At 53.5% G+C, this 17,026-nt stretch overlaps 8 protein-coding genes across 8 annotated transcripts; 4 read left to right on the forward strand and 4 right to left on the reverse strand.

The window, feature by feature from the left end:
* Nucleotides 1–210: 210 nt before the first annotated feature.
* Nucleotides 211–1,418, forward strand: N656DRAFT_780400 (glutathione-dependent formaldehyde-activating GFA). Its single transcript, XM_064815365.1, has 3 exons — nucleotides 211–650; nucleotides 719–1,161; nucleotides 1,219–1,418. Exons 1-2 carry the CDS (start codon nucleotides 525–527, stop codon nucleotides 1,130–1,132), a joined length of 540 nt encoding a protein of 179 aa, XP_064669244.1. The 5' UTR covers nucleotides 211–524; the 3' UTR covers nucleotides 1,133–1,161; nucleotides 1,219–1,418.
* Nucleotides 1,219–2,961, reverse strand: N656DRAFT_780401 (uncharacterized protein). Its single transcript, XM_064815366.1, has 4 exons — nucleotides 2,329–2,961; nucleotides 2,223–2,268; nucleotides 1,574–2,162; nucleotides 1,219–1,515 (listed from the first exon to the last, which is right to left on the reverse strand). The coding sequence occupies exons 1-4, from the start codon at nucleotides 2,685–2,687 to the stop codon at nucleotides 1,478–1,480; spliced, it is 1,032 nt and encodes a 343-aa protein (XP_064669245.1). The 5' UTR covers nucleotides 2,688–2,961; the 3' UTR covers nucleotides 1,219–1,477.
* Nucleotides 2,962–3,661: 700 nt separating this feature from the next.
* On the reverse strand, nucleotides 3,662–4,822 carry N656DRAFT_790301 (uncharacterized protein; the record flags this gene model as incomplete). Its single annotated transcript, XM_064816873.1, has 4 exons — nucleotides 3,662–3,736; nucleotides 3,819–4,082; nucleotides 4,175–4,425; nucleotides 4,495–4,822. 4 exons carry the CDS (start codon nucleotides 4,820–4,822, stop codon nucleotides 3,662–3,664), a joined length of 918 nt encoding a protein of 305 aa, XP_064669246.1.
* Nucleotides 4,823–5,152: 330 nt separating this feature from the next.
* On the forward strand, nucleotides 5,153–6,107 carry N656DRAFT_147404 (uncharacterized protein). The gene has a single exon (XM_064808652.1). The coding sequence runs from the start codon at nucleotides 5,484–5,486 to the stop codon at nucleotides 6,021–6,023; it is 540 nt and encodes a 179-aa protein (XP_064669247.1). The 5' UTR covers nucleotides 5,153–5,483; the 3' UTR covers nucleotides 6,024–6,107.
* Nucleotide 6,108: 1 nt separating this feature from the next.
* Nucleotides 6,109–7,352, forward strand: N656DRAFT_147613 (uncharacterized protein). The gene is made up of 2 exons (XM_064808653.1): nucleotides 6,109–7,026; nucleotides 7,199–7,352. The coding sequence occupies exon 1, from the start codon at nucleotides 6,193–6,195 to the stop codon at nucleotides 6,958–6,960; it is 768 nt and encodes a 255-aa protein (XP_064669248.1). The 5' UTR covers nucleotides 6,109–6,192; the 3' UTR covers nucleotides 6,961–7,026; nucleotides 7,199–7,352.
* A 1,266-nt stretch (nucleotides 7,353–8,618) lies between these two features.
* On the forward strand, nucleotides 8,619–12,184 carry N656DRAFT_790302 (diphthamide biosynthesis protein; the record flags this gene model as incomplete). Its single annotated transcript, XM_064816874.1, has 3 exons — nucleotides 8,619–9,186; nucleotides 9,243–10,162; nucleotides 10,343–12,184. The coding sequence occupies 3 exons, from the start codon at nucleotides 8,619–8,621 to the stop codon at nucleotides 12,182–12,184; spliced, it is 3,330 nt and encodes a 1,109-aa protein (XP_064669249.1).
* Nucleotides 12,185–12,348: 164 nt separating this feature from the next.
* On the reverse strand, nucleotides 12,349–12,959 carry N656DRAFT_799049 (uncharacterized protein; the record flags this gene model as incomplete). Its single annotated transcript, XM_064817829.1, has 2 exons — nucleotides 12,349–12,732; nucleotides 12,873–12,959. The coding sequence occupies 2 exons, from the start codon at nucleotides 12,957–12,959 to the stop codon at nucleotides 12,349–12,351; spliced, it is 471 nt and encodes a 156-aa protein (XP_064669250.1).
* A 2,398-nt stretch (nucleotides 12,960–15,357) lies between these two features.
* Nucleotides 15,358–16,405, reverse strand: N656DRAFT_769304 (CRAL/TRIO domain-containing protein; the record flags this gene model as incomplete). Its single annotated transcript, XM_064813692.1, has 2 exons — nucleotides 15,358–15,805; nucleotides 15,861–16,405. 2 exons carry the CDS (start codon nucleotides 16,403–16,405, stop codon nucleotides 15,358–15,360), a joined length of 993 nt encoding a protein of 330 aa, XP_064669251.1.
* Nucleotides 16,406–17,026: the final 621 nt, after the last annotated feature.

Consider the following 17,026-nt stretch of genomic DNA (forward strand, 5'->3'; position numbering starts at 1 on the left):
GTACCAGGCGGACACAAACCCACAAACCTCTTTAGCGGTTCGCCAGGAAACATTGGTATAGCGTCTTCACCTGTTGACGTTATTCCTATGTCCTCACCAGGTATTGCACGCCCCGGCGCCGGCATCAAAAAGCCCCGAGATTACGGAGTACCGTACGTCGCCATCATGCTGCGGGCTTGGAACGGGTCAATCACTCTCACCTTCCTAGTAGAGACAGGAGCATTTACTTGCCTTAGATGCCTGCAGGTTCCGCTCTGACGCAACGTTGCAGGTGCAAAGGCGTTGAACCACTGATAGATCATGGGTTAGGATCCAGGACCTTGCGCCGAGAAATGCTAGCGCTTACAGAATGATATAAAGCCAAGAGATGACTCCCTGACGGTCACTCCCAAGTCCAAAGACTCCAAACAGACCTCAATCCAGGTTGCTCCATTGGTTATCGGTTGATTCGATATTCGATCCAGGCAAGGAACTTGACAAGCATCACAGGCATCACAATCTGCAGTGGCAGTGGTGTTCAAATAATGGCATACGACCCTGACTCGGGCTTCTATCTGGGACCGCTCCCCAAGAGCATCACGGGAGGCTGTCTCTGCGGAAAGCTCGGATACAGGATCGATTTCCCCAAGGACCATGATTTCGGAGACAGTGTATGACTTGTTGCTGTCTAAGCCTTTCTCGCCCCTCAACTGCTTCCCCGTCACTGACGAGACTTTAGAGCGGCACGTGTCAATGCACGCAGTGCAGGAAGAGCACGTCTTCTCTTTTCTTCATGTACCACAAGGTGCCCTACTCGTCCTTCACTTGGACCACGCCGACAGAAACCCTGAAGAACTACTATTGCACAGAAGGCAGGGCGCGTGGCTTCTGTGGCGAGTGTGGGACCAGATTGTACTGGCGCAACGAGACGGGTCCGAATATCAGCATCGCGATTGGCACGGTGGATCCGCTCTATCTGTTTGGGGAGGGCTGGGAGAAGACCAACGGCGATGTCCCTCAGGGCGGATTCGGGCGAGCTCTGGCAAGCGGCTGCGGGGGACACGAGTGGGTGCGCAACGAGATCCCCGGGGTGACGGACAACCTGGAACTTGTGGGAGCGACTGGAAGAGGTGCGAGGTTTTTGGACGAGTAAACCTAAATTCGGTGAACTTCAAGACCAACGTAAGGGGTAATGGTAATGGTATATACTGTGCTACTAGTAGTGCTAACAGCAATCAGATCATTCCACAACTATTTCAACCAAAAGGGGGAACTTTCTATCCTGCAAAAGGACGGCAAACTTGGCTTTAACAACTTGTATCTGACAGGCTGATAAGAACTGACAAACATAGGACAGTGAAGATAGGCTCATACTATTCCTTAATGTAAACAGCGAGGCGAGAAACACCGGCTACTTGGATAACCACACTTGCCCCATCGACCCAACATCTAAGTCCCTGGCAAGGTTGAGCTAAGTACTGCTTGAAGCTTTATCAGCTTAAAAGATAGCAGGATCGCCCGGGAGAGTCGGGAGCCCTATACAAGTGTTGTTAGTGTTCGTCAACCCCTGAACCACTACTAGTGTTATGCTTACAAGAGTTCTCGCCAATGTCCTCATGAGCAAACTGGCTCTTGGTGCAAGCAATGGCCTGGGCGTCAGACTGGCGCTGGAGGGCTCTGCAGTTGTCGCCGGCGCACTTGGAGTCCATGGCGCGCTGCAGGGCGTCGCCCTTCCAGCCAAAGACGTAGTCGCCGTGGATGCCGTAGCCCGTGTTGTCGCCGTGGCTCCAGTAGAACGGCTGCGACCCGTCGGCCGGCCACTCGGCCTTGTTGTTGAACTGGCGCGTGTCGAACATGACCTCGTACATGACCTGCGGGATCTTGACCGGGTGCGTGCTCGGGCAGGCACCTCCGCTCTCGAAGGTGCCCCGGGCCGGGTACGTGACGTGGCTCTTGTGGTCGGGCGTGTCGACGTTCTTGCCGTCCCAGCACGTAGGGAAGGTGACCGTCACGCGCCACCCGCCGCCGCATGTTGACTTGGGGAAGTACTTGGTGTCGGACCCCGTGCACGGCGCGCCGCCGAACGGGTTCTGCTCCATGTTCGCCTCGCACCGGAAGCACAGTCCGGGCGGGACCTTGCTGGCGTCCCGGTTGTTCGGGTCGCCGACGAGCATGCGGAAGCCCTGTGGTCCTCAGCATCAGTTGGGGTTCATTGCCGTGTAGTTGGGACTTGTGTGACCTACCGGCTTGAACGCCGTAACCTTGGCGCTGGACTGGTATCCTCGGATGCTGGTGGTTGGTGGGTTGGACTGTCAGACGGTGACTTCAGAATACAATATCTCAACATACTAGTAGACAGTCATTCCGCCCTTGACTCGAAGACCCAGGTTGGTCACCAGGGGAACCTTCTTGAAGGTGTTATTGCGGGCCCTGAAGTAAACATTGGCCGTCCAGTAGTTGGAGAAATCCTCGGAATAGGTGCAACTGGTGCACGTGGACTTGGTCGGAGGATCGTGTTCGACAGGCGGCATGCTGACGTTGAGCGAGTTGCCGCCAATAAGCTGGTGCATGTGCGGCGACGGCAGACTGCCCGGGTTGACCAAGGGGTCAATTCGGTCGAACGTCAGCTGCGAGCAGCCAAACCGCATGAGCTCCTGCGCCGTGACGAGCTGTGCCGCCGTCGCGGCAAGGAAGGCTTTGAGCTGCATTTTGTTGGACTTGTCTCGCTGATTGCCTTCTAGTTTGGTACAAGTCCGTCTTTGAGCTTCAAGAACCCAGGAGGTCCAACAAGACTGCAAGTTCGCAAGCAACTGAGAATACGGCAAGAATCGAGACCCAGGGAACAGAACCAGTACTATATGGACTGTTGACACAGCTCCATCACTTCTAATATATGCTTGGCTACCTTACATTCTGCCCATGTCTTGCCGAGTTCACCATCCGAGTGAAAGAGAGGGCGGTTGTTGAGGGTCATGCTCCTGGGTAAACTTCAGAAGTACAACTGCCGTCAAGTCAAGGCTTCCTGTTTATTATTACCATACCTATATCTAGGACGCTGTTTGGCCAAGCTCCATCGGTGGGGAATGTAACTTCATATCCAGGAATAAAACCGATAGGCGCTTGACAGGTCACTTTCTGGATAAAGGGGAATCAAGAGAGCATTTCGGGACATCCGGAGACCAACCACCAAGTGCCGGCTGGCCTATTTCATATAACAAACTCAACATGTCCTCTAAGAACCGCCCCTTTTTCGGCCATGCGTATCCCGAATGACATCGCAGACCCCCTTCATCACGTACAAGGGATACTTACCGGACCTTGCGTCTTGAACTGCACCTTACCCAAATACAGCCCTAATCGAGGAACTGGTTCCTTTGACTGCTCCTGATCCAGCTCCCCACACACCGCTCCAATTTCGTCATTGGCTAGCACAGGATTCTCATATCTCCCTAGGATCTAATAGCGACACCTATTGCCATTCGTGACAGACGAGGTAGGCGGGTCTAAAGTGGTGAATGATAGATTTACCCCAGAATTTTTGGGCAACGTACACAGACTTGACACAGCCGGCTGTGATAACCGGTTCCTACCAGACAATATCACCGGTTAGGCGCAAACGCGGCATTTGTGACGTACGGCTGGGCTCCTCCCCAAGCAACCCTAAATCCCGGCTCTCCTCAGCTCAGATAGCTTGCGCCGTGAAGTATCGAGAAGGGATGTTGTGGTCCCGCGTCTTGGGGCTCCATATGGCATGGAACTGCAAACGTAAGGCCTTAGCCATTTGGCATAGGGGTGCTAGTAGTACAAGTACAGCTTGCCGTCCCTGAGCTCGACGACACAAAGACAACGAGCACAGCGGCATACGCAGCTGTCGACGCAAAAACCTCGGCCCGTCTTGCATTTGTCAGGACCCCGACACTGAGGGCAAAGAGAATCGTAAAAGCGGCGATGGCTCCAAGTTGAGCATTCTCGTCGTCAGTTCTTCGCAGGACCACAATGGCTCCGAGCAGCAAGATGGCCGCAAGCACAGTGCTAATCCCGGCCGCTACCCAATTGACGTGGCTTTCTTTGATGTATTCGGTATCGTCTGTCATTCTCGTTGTCTATTATCCTTGCCAGAGGTCTTGCGCTGGGCAATACGTATAAATGAGAAGTGCTGTGTAAAGGCAGTGGGTACCTCTTAACGGTTACGTACTTTGAACATCCACCGGTCCTGGAGAAACCGCGAGAGAAGGTCCTTTTCTGGTGGTCGTCTCACGGCCACAAGATCGTGCTGATTCATCTCATCGAGCCTTTTCTCTGCAAGACCCGAGAGAATATGCCGCTTCCGCTTCTGGCCAGCTGAATCATATACTGTCTGATAAGACTGATTACAAGCGACTTCGAGAGCCCGCTTGCGAGGCGGTTCCAAGGCGGCAATCTGGCTTTGCCTTAGGAGAGCTTCTTCTAAAGTTTGCCAACTCAGTCAGCATATGTTGTTTTTTATTAACCCAGACATGAACCCCGAGAGCTTACGGTATTCCTTCAGCGTTTCTCGAATCTGCTCGGCAAGCTGCATACGCCTGTGCTCTGGTCGAGCCGGATCCTGTGCGAGCTCCTCGAAGGCCTCCCATGCGCGGATCGACCGGCATGTCTCGTTATCGGGAGAGCCGAATGCTTGCTCATCGGCTTTGTCGAGCTTGTATTCCAGATACGCAAGTTTGCTTTCAAGGTGTAGAAGGTTGCGCGCGCTCAATCGGTCAAAGCGGCGAAAGATGAAAGTCTCACAGTCCGGGTTGAGGGCAATCCTCTCAGCTAAGAGGGGGAAGCCGGTTCCACTTTCGCTAACCGTCTCAATATCCATGAGCTGGGCAGTAAGTGCCGGAGAGACCGTTCTGCGATCTTCTTTGGAAACGAGTCTTTTGTCAATGCAGGCGGTGTTCCCGGCCAGGTGGTGTGGTAGGGCCCAAGTCACGTTGGCGTCATTTGTCGGCCACGTCCGTAGATACAGTACTGCTAGTTAGGGGTATTTGACAGGATGGGCGTATCGTAAGGCTATTCGGTTCGGACACATTGTTTGCTATGCAGCCTGGCTCCAAGTCGAGGGAAACGGCAAATAGGTAACCTTCAAGAAACGGAGCAGCCGCACTGCCACAGTCCTTGGCGGGCAGTAACTGGTCCGCGGCGAAAACACGTCGACACCAGCTAGTCCACGACTGGACATGGGCCAATAACCGTCCCATCCTGGCAATGCCAGCGTGCTTCGCAACACTCCATGAATCCTTTTCTTCAACCAAACTTGCAGGAAAAAAATTTCAAGGTAGTTGTGGCTGTTGGAGTTCAAATCAGGACTAGCAAACCTCGACGAGGGACAGACTCCAAAGATTCAGGGCTTCACGGCTCAGCCAAGCCGCTTTCAAGTTTCAACACATCTCAACCTCCCAATCTTTCCGCCACCTCGATGCCCAAGAAACTCAAGTCGAACAAGGCCGAGGATAAGTTGGTTTACATTAAATACAACGGACATGGATGCTCCCGACTGTTCGGCCTGGTTATATATTTGCTGCAATTGCGGAAGCTATAGTGATTGTACCGCCTTGGGTCGGCTTCACGTTCGCTGCCTTGCCTGCAATCGTGTGATGTTAGGCTGCTCGATCTGTCGACGCGACTGGAGTCACTGGAACCAGGCGTATTGCGGGGGCAATCATCTCCGAGATAGTGTTGTTGCCGTGCACTCAAGTCTCAGGCAGTTCTATACCCCGAGCACATGTGGTATCAAGTGTTGGGAAGTCCCGGGCACGATCAATGGGGTTCCAGTCAACGCACTACCGGACTGGGGCTCTTCTGTCAACGCCATCTCGGAGGACTTTGCGAGGCGGCACGGGATCGAAGTTGAACCAGCGGCGAAGATATCGATTACGCTTCCCGGAGGTAACGCAGCCGAAAGCACCGGGCTGGCCGTTGGCCAATTTAAGTTTCGGGGCGAGAGCATAGTATACCGACGCAACTTCCGCGTGCTGAAGAAATGCGTGTACGACGTGGGTGTTGGGCCGGGAATTCCTTGACCAGACGAAGACGTTGACCAAGTATACGCATCGGATTATCGACCGTTTCCGGCCCTGCGCGCAGAAGGGAAGCCGATTGTTCCTCCTGGACGAGGCCCCCAGGGATCGCATTCGCTGCTCCGTCAACGGCTGTGCCGCATCAGCATTCCCAGACACGGGATCTGATCTCATGCTCGTGTCCGGGGACTTTGCCCGTCGCAACAACTTCACCATCCACAGAGGGCAGAGGTACCAGCGGTCGATTGAACTCATTGACGGGTCGATAATTCGGACAGACGGCATGGTCCTCAACGCCGAGATGGAGTTTGATGCACCGCCAATGTCGTCGCCAAGGGAGCTCGATTATGACAGGTACCTGGAGTATGCCAATGGCCTCGCCACACTCACTAGCAAGGGAGGAGGGGGGCGTGCCGCGGCAACAAAGACAACCTTCGTTTGTGATCTACATGTCATCGAGGACCTGCCCTGCGACATTATCCTCAGCAGCGAGTTCATCTTCGACAACCAGGTCTTTTCTCGCTTCAACCACCTGTTCCATTCGGAGGCCTCTCCCGCTCCCGCTTGCCTTCTCCAGGACTGTGATACGCCTAGAAAGATGAGCTTGAATGATTGTATGTTGTTCATGAGGATGAAGCTGGCCAAGGGGTCGTGGTTTCCTTGGCGACGACCTGGACAACGACAAGAATTGCCGGTAGATGATAACAGCGTTATCCTCCGGCAACTCGATCGGAGATGGGAGGAATTGTGGGACGCAGAGGAGCTCCGGAGAAACCAGATGCAACTTTGGATCGCAACACTACCGGAGCCTCAAAAGTCGAACGAACAGAGAGCTGAAAGTCAAAGGCAGCAAGATTGGGACAAGAGTCACCCGCGTCCATTACCCCGGACAGCAAGCTCGGTTCCCCTTTCAAATTCGACTTTGGGGAGGCTAGGGTGAATGCAGAGTATACTCTCGGGGGTCTCTCCTTATTTTGGATGGAGCTTAGCTTAGATCATGACTAGAGTAAGTTAGCCGGAGTCTGTCAGAGGCCTTATACTAGTTACCTTCCCTTTCCTAGCAGCAGCAGGGGCTTTCTTTTGCAATTCTGGCATCAGTCTTTATCGAACGGGTTATATGATCTATGATCATCGCTAGCGAGAAGAAAGTTCACTGGTCTCCGGCTGAAGCTTAACAGGGGCACCGTATCAACGTGAGAGCGATTTGTTGACGTTGATATTGTTCCTTGTTGCCCCACGACGAGCATGCGTGTCGAAGGACCCGCTGCAGTGTCAAATAATCTCTCAAGCTGGCTTGTCCAGATCAGAAAGCAAGATTGGTTCGTGGGTTTCTTGCTGCAGTGCACCAACGAGATGACGGAGTCGCAGTTACACCACGTTTCGCCCGCCACAAGCGGAAGAGCCAAGCAAACTAAGAAGCTTGAGGCAATCTGGTCATTCTGGTGAAGGGACACTTGATGCGTGGTTGTTCTGGCATGTATCTGAACAAACAAGTTGGAAACCTGTCAGGACACTTCCGATTTCCGAGTTGCATTAGGCTGGCTCACTAAATCACCATATCAGCACTTCACTGCGGTAGATCCAGGGAGAGATGGCATTGAGCCAAGCGTCACATTGATACATATAAGGAAGCTGGACGATCTTGGGTTCTGCCGAGATCTTGCACTGGCTAAAACGCCCCAAACTGTGACTCGTCAGCTGAGGGTGCATCGCGACCGGGCCAGAATCTGATGTCTGAGAAGAGATCTTGGACATTGGTAGGACGGGAGAAGGTCTGATTATGTTCGCAAAGCAGGGAGTAGTTTCACCGGGATAGGGAAAACATGGTCGTCAGTGTTGCGAAGATCTCTAGTCCGTCTTGAGCAAGCCCGGACAGCATGGTGAGAGTTGCCCGAGTTGGCCCTGTGCATGGGAACTGGGGAAGGGGCGTGCATAAAGTCCGATCACGGATGTCTCCGGGGAAGGAAGCCACCGGCAACATTGTACCGGCATACACTACACCGGATGTGGAATGTCATTATGTCAAGCCGATGGAAGGAAGGGCGTAGGGTTGGGACTGCCAAGCCCTTGCCTTGCTGTGGGTGATGGCGGCATTTCCTCTGGTCCAACGTCAAAGTGAGAGAACCGAAGGTCGAAACCACGGTATTTCGCTTCCGCTCGCTCTAGACACATTGGATGAGATGCTTCGGAAACTTAGCGCGAAGAATGCTAGGAAGTCATCTCAATGTATGTATGTCCGTCCATTGCCGACGTTGAAAAGGCCGATTTTCTAACTTCAAAACTGGGGTAACCACCAAGTGGAGTACCATCATCTCACCCATGTCGATGAGTTTTCCCGTATTCCATCGAGTTGACTGGCCAGATACATATATTTTTTTCTCCTCGTCACGACCTTCCCTTATATACACTCGTGGTCACGAACCCACCTGCTTTCAACCTTAGCCTACTGGACACAAAAGCGGACGATATTGTTTCACCAGCGGGCCGTGTCGCACCCATCAGTTAAGGGCATAAGGAGTGGCCGCTACTGATCCGCGCTCTGGGAGCTCCACTGCGTGTGTTGAGTGCCTTTCACAAGGATTCAGACTTTACTAAATGATGACGACAGAGCCAGATTGTGGCACAAAAGAGAACACCGGCATAGGTGGCATCAAGCTTTCCGGCAACAGCAACTCCGTCCTGCCTTTGCTAGACGCGGAAAAGGAGATTCAGAGCCCTTACGGGCTCAACAAGCTTGTCTCTCCTCAGGCAAGTGATCTTAAGGAGGCCGCACCTCCCGGTGTCCGAAGCGATGACTCCACCGCCCGCAACCGCTGCGAGAATGATGGCGCTCAACTGGAACAGCTGCCGTCGGCGGCTACCACAGTCGACTTCCCAGAAGGCGGTGTGAAAGGGTGGCTCGTCGTCTTGGGGTCCTTCTGCGCAATGCTTTCGCTATTCGGCCTGATCAACTCAGCGGCCGTATTCGAATCGTACTTCTCTACGAACCAGCTCGTCGAGAACACGCCGTCAGAGATTGGCTGGATCTTCAGCCTGTACTTATTCATTGTTTTCTTCGTTGGCATCCAGGTCGGGCCCATCTTTGATCGGTTTGGGGCAAGAGCGCTGGTGGCGGTCGGCAGCTTGCTGATAGTCCTGAGTCTGTTGCTCCTAAGTTGGTGCGATCGTAAGTGCCCTCGCTTTCTGCACCATGAAAGAATCGACGAGCTGACCGCTGGATAGAGTACTATCAGATTATGCTTACCTACTCAGTGATGGGCGGCATTGGTGGTGCACTGCTCAACTGCCCCGCGTATGGGGCCATCGCTCACTTCTTCAATGTCCGCCGCGGCTTGGCCACTGGAATCGCCTCAACTGCGGGCGGAGTGGGCGGTGTCGTGTTTCCTGTCCTGCTCCGTGAGCTGCTGCCTAATGTTGGGTTTGCGTGGAGCTGTCGTATCCTCGCTTTCATCATGCTAGGCCTTGCGATCCCGTCCAATCTCTTTATCCGGACGAGGTTAACCCCGAGCAAAGGCGAGGGCCCAAAGATACACTCGGTCTGGCCCGATCTCAGCGTTTTCAGGGATGCCCGGTTTGCCTTTGCAGCTGTTGGCGTCTTCTTCATGGAATGGGGCCTATTCATTCCCCTCACCTACATCGTCTCATACGCCGCCGCGAACGGGCAGGCCGCGACCGAAGGCTATCTCCTCCTGTCATATTTGAATGCCGGATCCGTGGTGGGCCGAGTTCTTCCGGGCTACCTGGCTGACCGCCTTGGCCGATTCAACGTCATAATCTCCACCATTGCGCTGTGCACAATCACGACGGTTGCCCTATGGTTACCAGCAGGCACTTCAAAGGCTGTCTTGATTGCGTACGTGGTGCTATTTGGGTTTGCCAGCGGGAGCAACATTGGGCTGGTCCCCGTCTGTCTGGGACAGCTCTGCGACCACCGACGCTTTGGTCGACTATTCTCAACAGCCATGATGGTGGCAAGCTTCGGAACACTGAGCAGCCTTCCCATTGGGGGTGCCTTGTTGGCTTCGGGGTCGGGAGACCAGGGATGGCGATACCTGATAATCTTTAGCGGAGTTGCCTACTCGGCGGCACTGATATGCTATACTGTAGCTCGCGTTCGCGCTGTTGGATGGAACCCTGGGACGGTATTCTAGAATCGCTTGGAGCTCTGCATCGAATGTCGTTGCCAATGACAAATTCTCTCTGAATGATGCAGGCGGACATGTCGCTACGGAGTACGTGTACCTTAACGGTATCTTCGTGGACGTGAAGGAATCACTGCCTCAGGGAGATGAAACAGGCCCACTCACTAAGCTCAACCCTAGTTGCGGCGACCCGCAGGTACTGTACCCGACGTCACCCAAATTGCGGGGCAATTTCGAACCTTCAGTTGCCCCGCCTTGCTGGAAATTTCAACCTCCTGCCCAAGACACCCAGCATCACCGATCATGGCGAGCAATTTATCTGCTGCGCCCGTGCTTTCAACGCCAGCAGAAGATCTATTCGACCACGCTGTCCCCTCTAAACCGGACGCATCGGAACAACCGAAGTCAGACGATGAACTACGCGACATCTACGAAGTCGCCCGCACGGCCAAAGAGATCCGGGAGGGCAGGTGGAAGAGGATAGCACTGCAGTTTCCAGACTCCATGTTGAGAGATGCGCCTCGGATAGTGCAATCCCTACACTTGGAGCTTAGTTCCCTTCACGAGCAATCGGAAGCCGGCATTACGACATCTCCCACGACCACGAACGGTGACGGCGCGAATAAAACAGATCCCCATGAGAGGATATACATATTAGCGGATACATCCTACAGCTCATGCTGCGTCGACGAGATCGCGGCTGAACATGTCGATGCTGACGTGGTGGTACATTATGGCCGGGCCTGCCTCTCGCCCACTTCCCGCCTGCCCGTGATATACGTTTTTACACACCACAACCTCGACCGGGAAGCTACACTGGAAGCATTTATCAAGAGATACCCAGACAAAGCCACGAACGTGATCCTCATGGCAGACGTAACCTACCAGGACCACGTCCCATCCCTCGCAGCCGATCTCTACACCCGCGGCTACACGAACCTCCTCTCCACCTCCATAGTTCACGAGCCAACCGGCAAGATCCCCAACCGCAAGCTCGTAGTTCCACAAGACGGAACCGACGTCCCTCCTCCAACCGCCTCAACTCACGACCTCACAACCTACTCAATATTTCACATCTCGACTCCTCCCACCGCCCTCCTCCTAGCCCTCTCCTCCCGGGTCCAATCGCTCGACATCCACCCGACCCCTTCCTCATCCTCCGACTTCGAATTGCCCGCTCCGCCATCCACGTCGCGCCTGCTCGGGCGGAGATACGCCAAAGTGTTGACCCTCGCGTCGTCAGGGGTGATTGGCATCCTGGTCAACACGCTCTCCGTGTCCAATTACCTGTCCTCGGTCGACCACATACGGCGACAGATTGCCGCGGCGGGCAAGAAGAGCTACACAGTCGTGGTCGGAAAGCTCAATCCGGCCAAACTGGCCAACTTTGCCGAGGTGGAGGGCTGGGTCGTTGTCGGCTGCTGGGAGAGCTCGCTGGTCGAGGATGATGCGGGCTTCTACCGGCCCGTCGTCACGCCGTTTGAGCTTGGGCTTGCGTTGGTCGGAGATGACAAGAGGGTGTGGACTGGTGAGTGGTGGGGTGGAATTGAGAGCGTTCCAGTGCTAGGGGATGAAGTTGGGCCTGAAGGAGGAGAGGAGGAAGATAACAGGCCTGTGAAGGAAGACAGGGATGGGGGAGAGGATGTCCAAGGGGGATCGTATGAGCAGGATGGGGTTGAGGACGAGGAGTCGGCGCCGCCAGAGTTCGACCTGCGTACTGGCAGGCTAATCAGTCACAGCCGGCCGATGAGAACGGGTGGTGGAAAGGGCGAGATACGAAATGGTGCTATCTCAACCGGAGGAACCACGGCACCCAACATGAGTGCCCTGGCCCTGCGGCCGAGAGCTGAATTAGCTACAGTAAACGGAGTTGTGAGCCCTGGTGCCGAGTTCTTACGATCTCAGCGAACATGGCAGGGCCTCGGTAGTGACTTCGTAGGCGAGGCCAGCACGGCGATAGAAGAAGGCAGGAGTGGTGTCGCGAGGGGCTACACAGTTGGTGTTGACGGGGAGAGGAGGTAACACTTGCTGGAATGAATTCATTACTGCACTGATAACCCACATAATCAGTTTTGAATACATGGGAGGTTCCTCTCTGGCTCCTTATCCCCTGCCTGACTGCGAGGCAAGATCTGTCGAAGAGAATTGGGATCGGGTTGAGCGAGAGAGCCCCGTCTCTCAATATCTCAAGGGCAGTTGGTGTGAACCGTGTAGGAGCCGCAGTCTTTAGTCGGGGACTGGTAGGGGTGTACAGCTCGGGGCTCACTGATCGTGGTTCCAGCCGCGTCTTCTGCAGATTTGGATCCCTGGTCTTCGACCCGAGCAGTTAAGTTTATGCCATGATGACCGCTCTGCGTCCGAGGCTCGCATTCTTCCTGGGGACTCGAGCAAACTTTCGAAAGCGGAACGAGTCGATCCTGGGTTGGATTGCTCAGCGGCAAGCCATGGTCGAAGTTCCGGAACACAGCTGGATCGGTGGTAGAGTCGATTTTGAACTTGATTGCCAGCATGATGAAGCAGGCCATCACCAAGATGACGTCGATGATTATCGCGGGAACCATGGCATCGTCCTAGGAGCGCTTGGTCAGTCGGCCGATGGCTAGGACGCGATGAACTGCAACACTGTGGAATAGATGGGGCTCGATCACCTCCGGAAGATAGGTGAGAGTAGACTCAAAATCGAACCTGAGGTTAGCAATTATCGACTCACCATTGTGTTTTCTAACGTTGCGCTTGTAGTTTCCTCAAAGTCGTTTGTCAGGATGGGCATGTCCGGGTATCGAAAAACCCAAGACATCTTGAGCAGCAGTCAGCTGACGGGTGCAGTATAAATGGGAAACTGATCCAGAGGCCTTGTTTGTTATTGTTGACCGCTTGGACTTGTATGGAAACAAAGGGCGGAGGACTGTGCGAAGTTAGCTTCATTCTGGACCAAAATTCGGAACTTCGGGGCACGATATACGGGACGGGAAGTCGGAGGCCAAAGCGGCTTTGCTTGCCCAAGCGGCGACAAGAAACAATCCAGTGCTTGGAAGCGGACTCACGGTAAGGGGAAGCACGGCGAACTTGTTGACTCTGACTTTGGGGCAAAAAGAAAAAAAAAAAAAAAAAACCCCAGGGCTCGAACGAGCGACCTCCTGGGAGCTCAACCAGCCCACATACACAAGGTGACCAAGGTTAGGAGTCATAAACCAGAAGGCTGTGGCCTGATCACTAGACCAACTGAGCTTGGTGGGTGCTTCCTGGTATTGGGGGAGGGTACGCACCTTGCTTTCCTAAGCCGACGTGGCTCTTTCACTTTTTCAGTGACGAGGCTGCCGGTTCCTGCCATCTATCTCCAATTGTAGATAATCTATCTTTCGGGTTCCTAATTTCTTGAAGGCCGAGCCTAAGATCTATTCTAGCCATCCTTACGTTTATCTTACTCAGGACAAGCCTCAGACGGGAGTTTCGTGAACCACCCCATTTGCGGATATATGTCACTTAATGCTTTCATTTATGTGTTTACAAGTAAGCAGCCCTGGAATCTACATGTATTTCCGAGATTTCCCAGTCACTATGTGGTGGCCTATCTAACAGAATCTCCGGCCGCACCCTCTAAAGCACCCAAACCCTAGGTCAACACTGACATCAACTTCCCAAAGCACCTACTTATTTATGTCGCCGCTCCAGCCAGATATCTGACCACTCCCTAACCAAAGCAATGCAATATCAGGGGTAGCTCATCCTGTGAAGTGAGAGAATCCACCGGTAATGACTCTATAAAACCTCCTCTCCCTTGCACCCTTCTCCTTCCCAGCGCTCCACCTAAAAGATCATATAAAAATAAACGCTATTCTCAAATGCTCCCATCTGATTCCTCCTCGGCCAGCTTCCCCCCACCAGTCATGTACCCACCTCCAGTTGACCCCAATTTCCTGCGCAATGGCCCAGCAAACGAGTATTAAACTCCCTATTATGAACCACAAACCGAGGGACCCGACAAACCCGATAGCCAGGCCTGAAAAGATTGCTCGAGCGGGTGTGCCGTACAACTGCTCGGCTGTGGAGAGCGTGGGACTTGAAGTTGCAGTCGTAGTTAATGTTGAGCTTGGGATATCGATGCTTCCTGATCCATCGAGAGTGCTGGTAGGTGTTGGAATGACCGCGGCGGCGGTGATGTGGGTGAAGAGGAGGATAATGAGCACTGTTGTACGTATCGTTTGAGGTACCGAGTTTAGAGCCCGTATGAGTATAGCAAGCAGTCGATGAGCGAAGACCCCGCGGCGATGTGGCAGCACAGGTTTATGGGCTGGTGATGACATATTCGCCATCCCTGTTGGTACTGGTAGCAAGCTTTGGAGGTGGGAGTGCGCGGCGTTTCCCTTGCACTCAGTTACTGAGGAGTATGGTAAGGGAAGGCAGGAAAGTTGACACTGATAAGTTGCTCGATTCTCTAAGAATTTAAAAATCAAGTCTGAGAAGGTTTACTTAAGTGGAGTCCGGCCAGGGAATGTGCAATACTTTAAGCTTGCGTTCCTGGGACCAGGTTCAGATTGTTTCGTGCGTAAGGCGGACGTATTGTACATGTACCTTGCACTGCACAAACGGGCGCTGGAGTTGTACGCGAAGTGATACCAAACGGTGATGGAAATGAGTAACTCAGGAAAACAGCGAATTTGGAGTGTCGGGTTTGGTCGAGACCAAAAGCGCCTTTGTGCAGTTGAAATAACAATATTCATACCTCGCTCGTTTCGGACACGTTTTCCTACCAAACTACACCTGACCGTCTCTTGAGTCGAGTGATCGTTCATCAAGGTTCTCCTCTGCAAAGGAGAAACGTCGGATGAAGCGCTGCTATTCATGGCTGTTATGGTGCAGCCAAATAAGGCACTACACACCATTATCTCGGTCTCCGAGCATCCCACCTTGGGATATCCGTCATAAGACACGGCCTGATTTTCTCCCAGTTCTGAATCCTCAAGGTCAGCCAACATACTCAGTTAGCCGAAATCTCTCCCTTTCAAGGTCCTTTTGGTGCTGAGCGGTAGCCGCAAGTCGTTCACTTGGTATACTCCCAATAGCGGGCCAAATAAGATACTAGTATGTATTATGGAAGCAGTTTTGGGTCTCTATTACAACCTATCCAATGACCGACTGCAAGGGGATTAACAACTATCTGACTAGAGCAGAGAATGGGCAGCCAACAAAACGCATCACTCCAGGAGCGGACCTTTGCCTTGTTCCGCCAGCTCAGCACCCTTGCCGCCGTAGTTTGCAGGTAGCCTCTCTCCCAGGTTGGAGACCTTGCTCTCGCCGAATTCTCGTGCGAGGTTCATGCCGTTCGCCATGGGATGGAACTTCTTGATGGTTTTTGGCGCGACGAACATCTTCATGAAGGTGTAAACAAATCCCATGATGGCCGGGACGTTTACAAAGAACTTCTCCTTCAGCAGTTCGGGGTAGTTCTGCGCAAAAACCTTGATGGTTTCGGAGCTCGCTGACTTGACCTGAGGCGACTGGCGCAGGAAGCTGATGGACTTGTAGTCGTGAACCTGGAAGATCTTGTACGGATCGTAGTCAGCCGTTATGGGTTTGGTTGCTGACGAGAGCGCCAGCTCCTGCAACGCAATCTCCATCAGAGCCACGCGCCATTCTATGAACCTACGGAGAAGACATAGTTAGTACTATATTTCATTCTGCAGAATCGGATGCTCACTCTTCAAGCTTTCCAAACGTCTCGTCGATTGACTTGACCCCACCGTAGATGTTCCATGTAAACACTTCCTTGCCCTCTGGCTCGCTGGAACCTTCCTCTACATAGGTGGTGACGTATCCCAGGGCTTCAAACTTGGGTTTGCTGAAGACCTTCTTGACCAAATCTAGCGGCTTAATCTTGGCACGCCATTCCAATGTCTTTGACAGCTGGTCTTTGGCTCTGGCGAGGTCTCCATCATTGGCATTGAGATACTTTTGCAAGATGATCCGAGTGGGGATGTGGTTTTCCGGATCCGCAAGCGTTACCCCCCAGATTTCGGGGTGACCGGCAGCCTGGGCAAGGCTCCACAATTGAGCGATTGGTGTAGTTTCGTTAGGAGGCGGGTTCGCTGCGCTGGTCGCAGTCGTCGCCTCCTGGTTCACCTGGTTGACCTGAGCAGTCGGAGTGACTGAGGTTTGGGAAGGGTGGGCATCTCCTGTTGCCTTGGGCTCCGAAGGCGTGTCCGCCGGAGCGGCATCGTGTGGTTTTACTTCGACGTCGCTCATCGTCTGTTGATTAGCGAATGTCAGTAGTTATAAGAGTTCAGCGTCCGCAGATGATTGCACCGTGAAGTGAGGAGACTCAGGAGTGAACGTGATGCTTCGTTGTGGCACTTCGACAACAACCGAGCTGGCTTCGGAGTTTAGGGTGGGTCCGCTAGCTTGAGGTGACCCACTTTCCCACAACGGCCCGCGCGGGAAAATCCGGCAGTGCAACGACCCGCAGCTGCCACCTGCGCGTAAGCGCGCCTCAAGTTCTAACTTCTGGCCTGACTTTGGCATCTAACAACCAAGTATCCGTTGAGCTCCAGAATTCAGAGTCTCGACGCTTGAGTTGTGTCCATTTATCTGCCTTTCCTTGAAAATCTGACTGTATGAGCTTGCCGAGGCTGTGGTACCCAAGGCTCAGTACATGTGCACAACGAAGCAGTCTGCCAGTCTAACCCAGCCTACAGCATCACATCAGACCCCATAATCAATGCAGGTTGGAAAACCTATTGGATATCTCGCTGCCTTGATTGTTGTGCCCGGCCTTTTGCACAGTGACCCGCGAGCAACCAACTTGGAGGTGGAACTTGCGTTGCACAAATCAGCATGTTGGCTCGCCCGACAGCCTGACGGGTCCCA

Source organism: Canariomyces notabilis, assembly GCF_033297395.1.
Source record: "Canariomyces notabilis strain CBS 508.74 unplaced genomic scaffold N656scaffold_14, whole genome shotgun sequence".
Lineage (NCBI taxonomy): Eukaryota > Fungi > Ascomycota > Sordariomycetes > Sordariales > Chaetomiaceae > Canariomyces > Canariomyces notabilis.

Bases quoted from the DNA above. Each gene is read 5' to 3' on its own strand.
- N656DRAFT_780400 (XM_064815365.1), top strand. From the start codon at position 525: ATGGCATACGACCCTGACTCGGGCTTCTATCTGGGACCGCTCCCCAAG. The intron at 651-718 runs GTATGACTTGTT...ACGAGACTTTAG, and splicing joins ACCATGATTTCGGAGACAGT to AGCGGCACGTGTCAATGCAC.
- N656DRAFT_780401 (XM_064815366.1), bottom strand. From the start codon at position 2,687: ATGCAGCTCAAAGCCTTCCTTGCCGCGACGGCGGCACAGCTCGTCACG. The intron at 2,269-2,328 runs GTATGTTGAGAT...ACCAACCACCAG, and splicing joins GGCGGAATGACTGTCTACTA to CATCCGAGGATACCAGTCCA. The intron at 1,516-1,573 runs GTAAGCATAACA...ACACTTGTATAG, and splicing joins GGACATTGGCGAGAACTCTT to GGCTCCCGACTCTCCCGGGC.
- N656DRAFT_147404 (XM_064808652.1), top strand. From the start codon at position 5,484: ATGGATGCTCCCGACTGTTCGGCCTGGTTATATATTTGCTGCAATTGC.
- N656DRAFT_147613 (XM_064808653.1), top strand. From the start codon at position 6,193: ATGCTCGTGTCCGGGGACTTTGCCCGTCGCAACAACTTCACCATCCAC.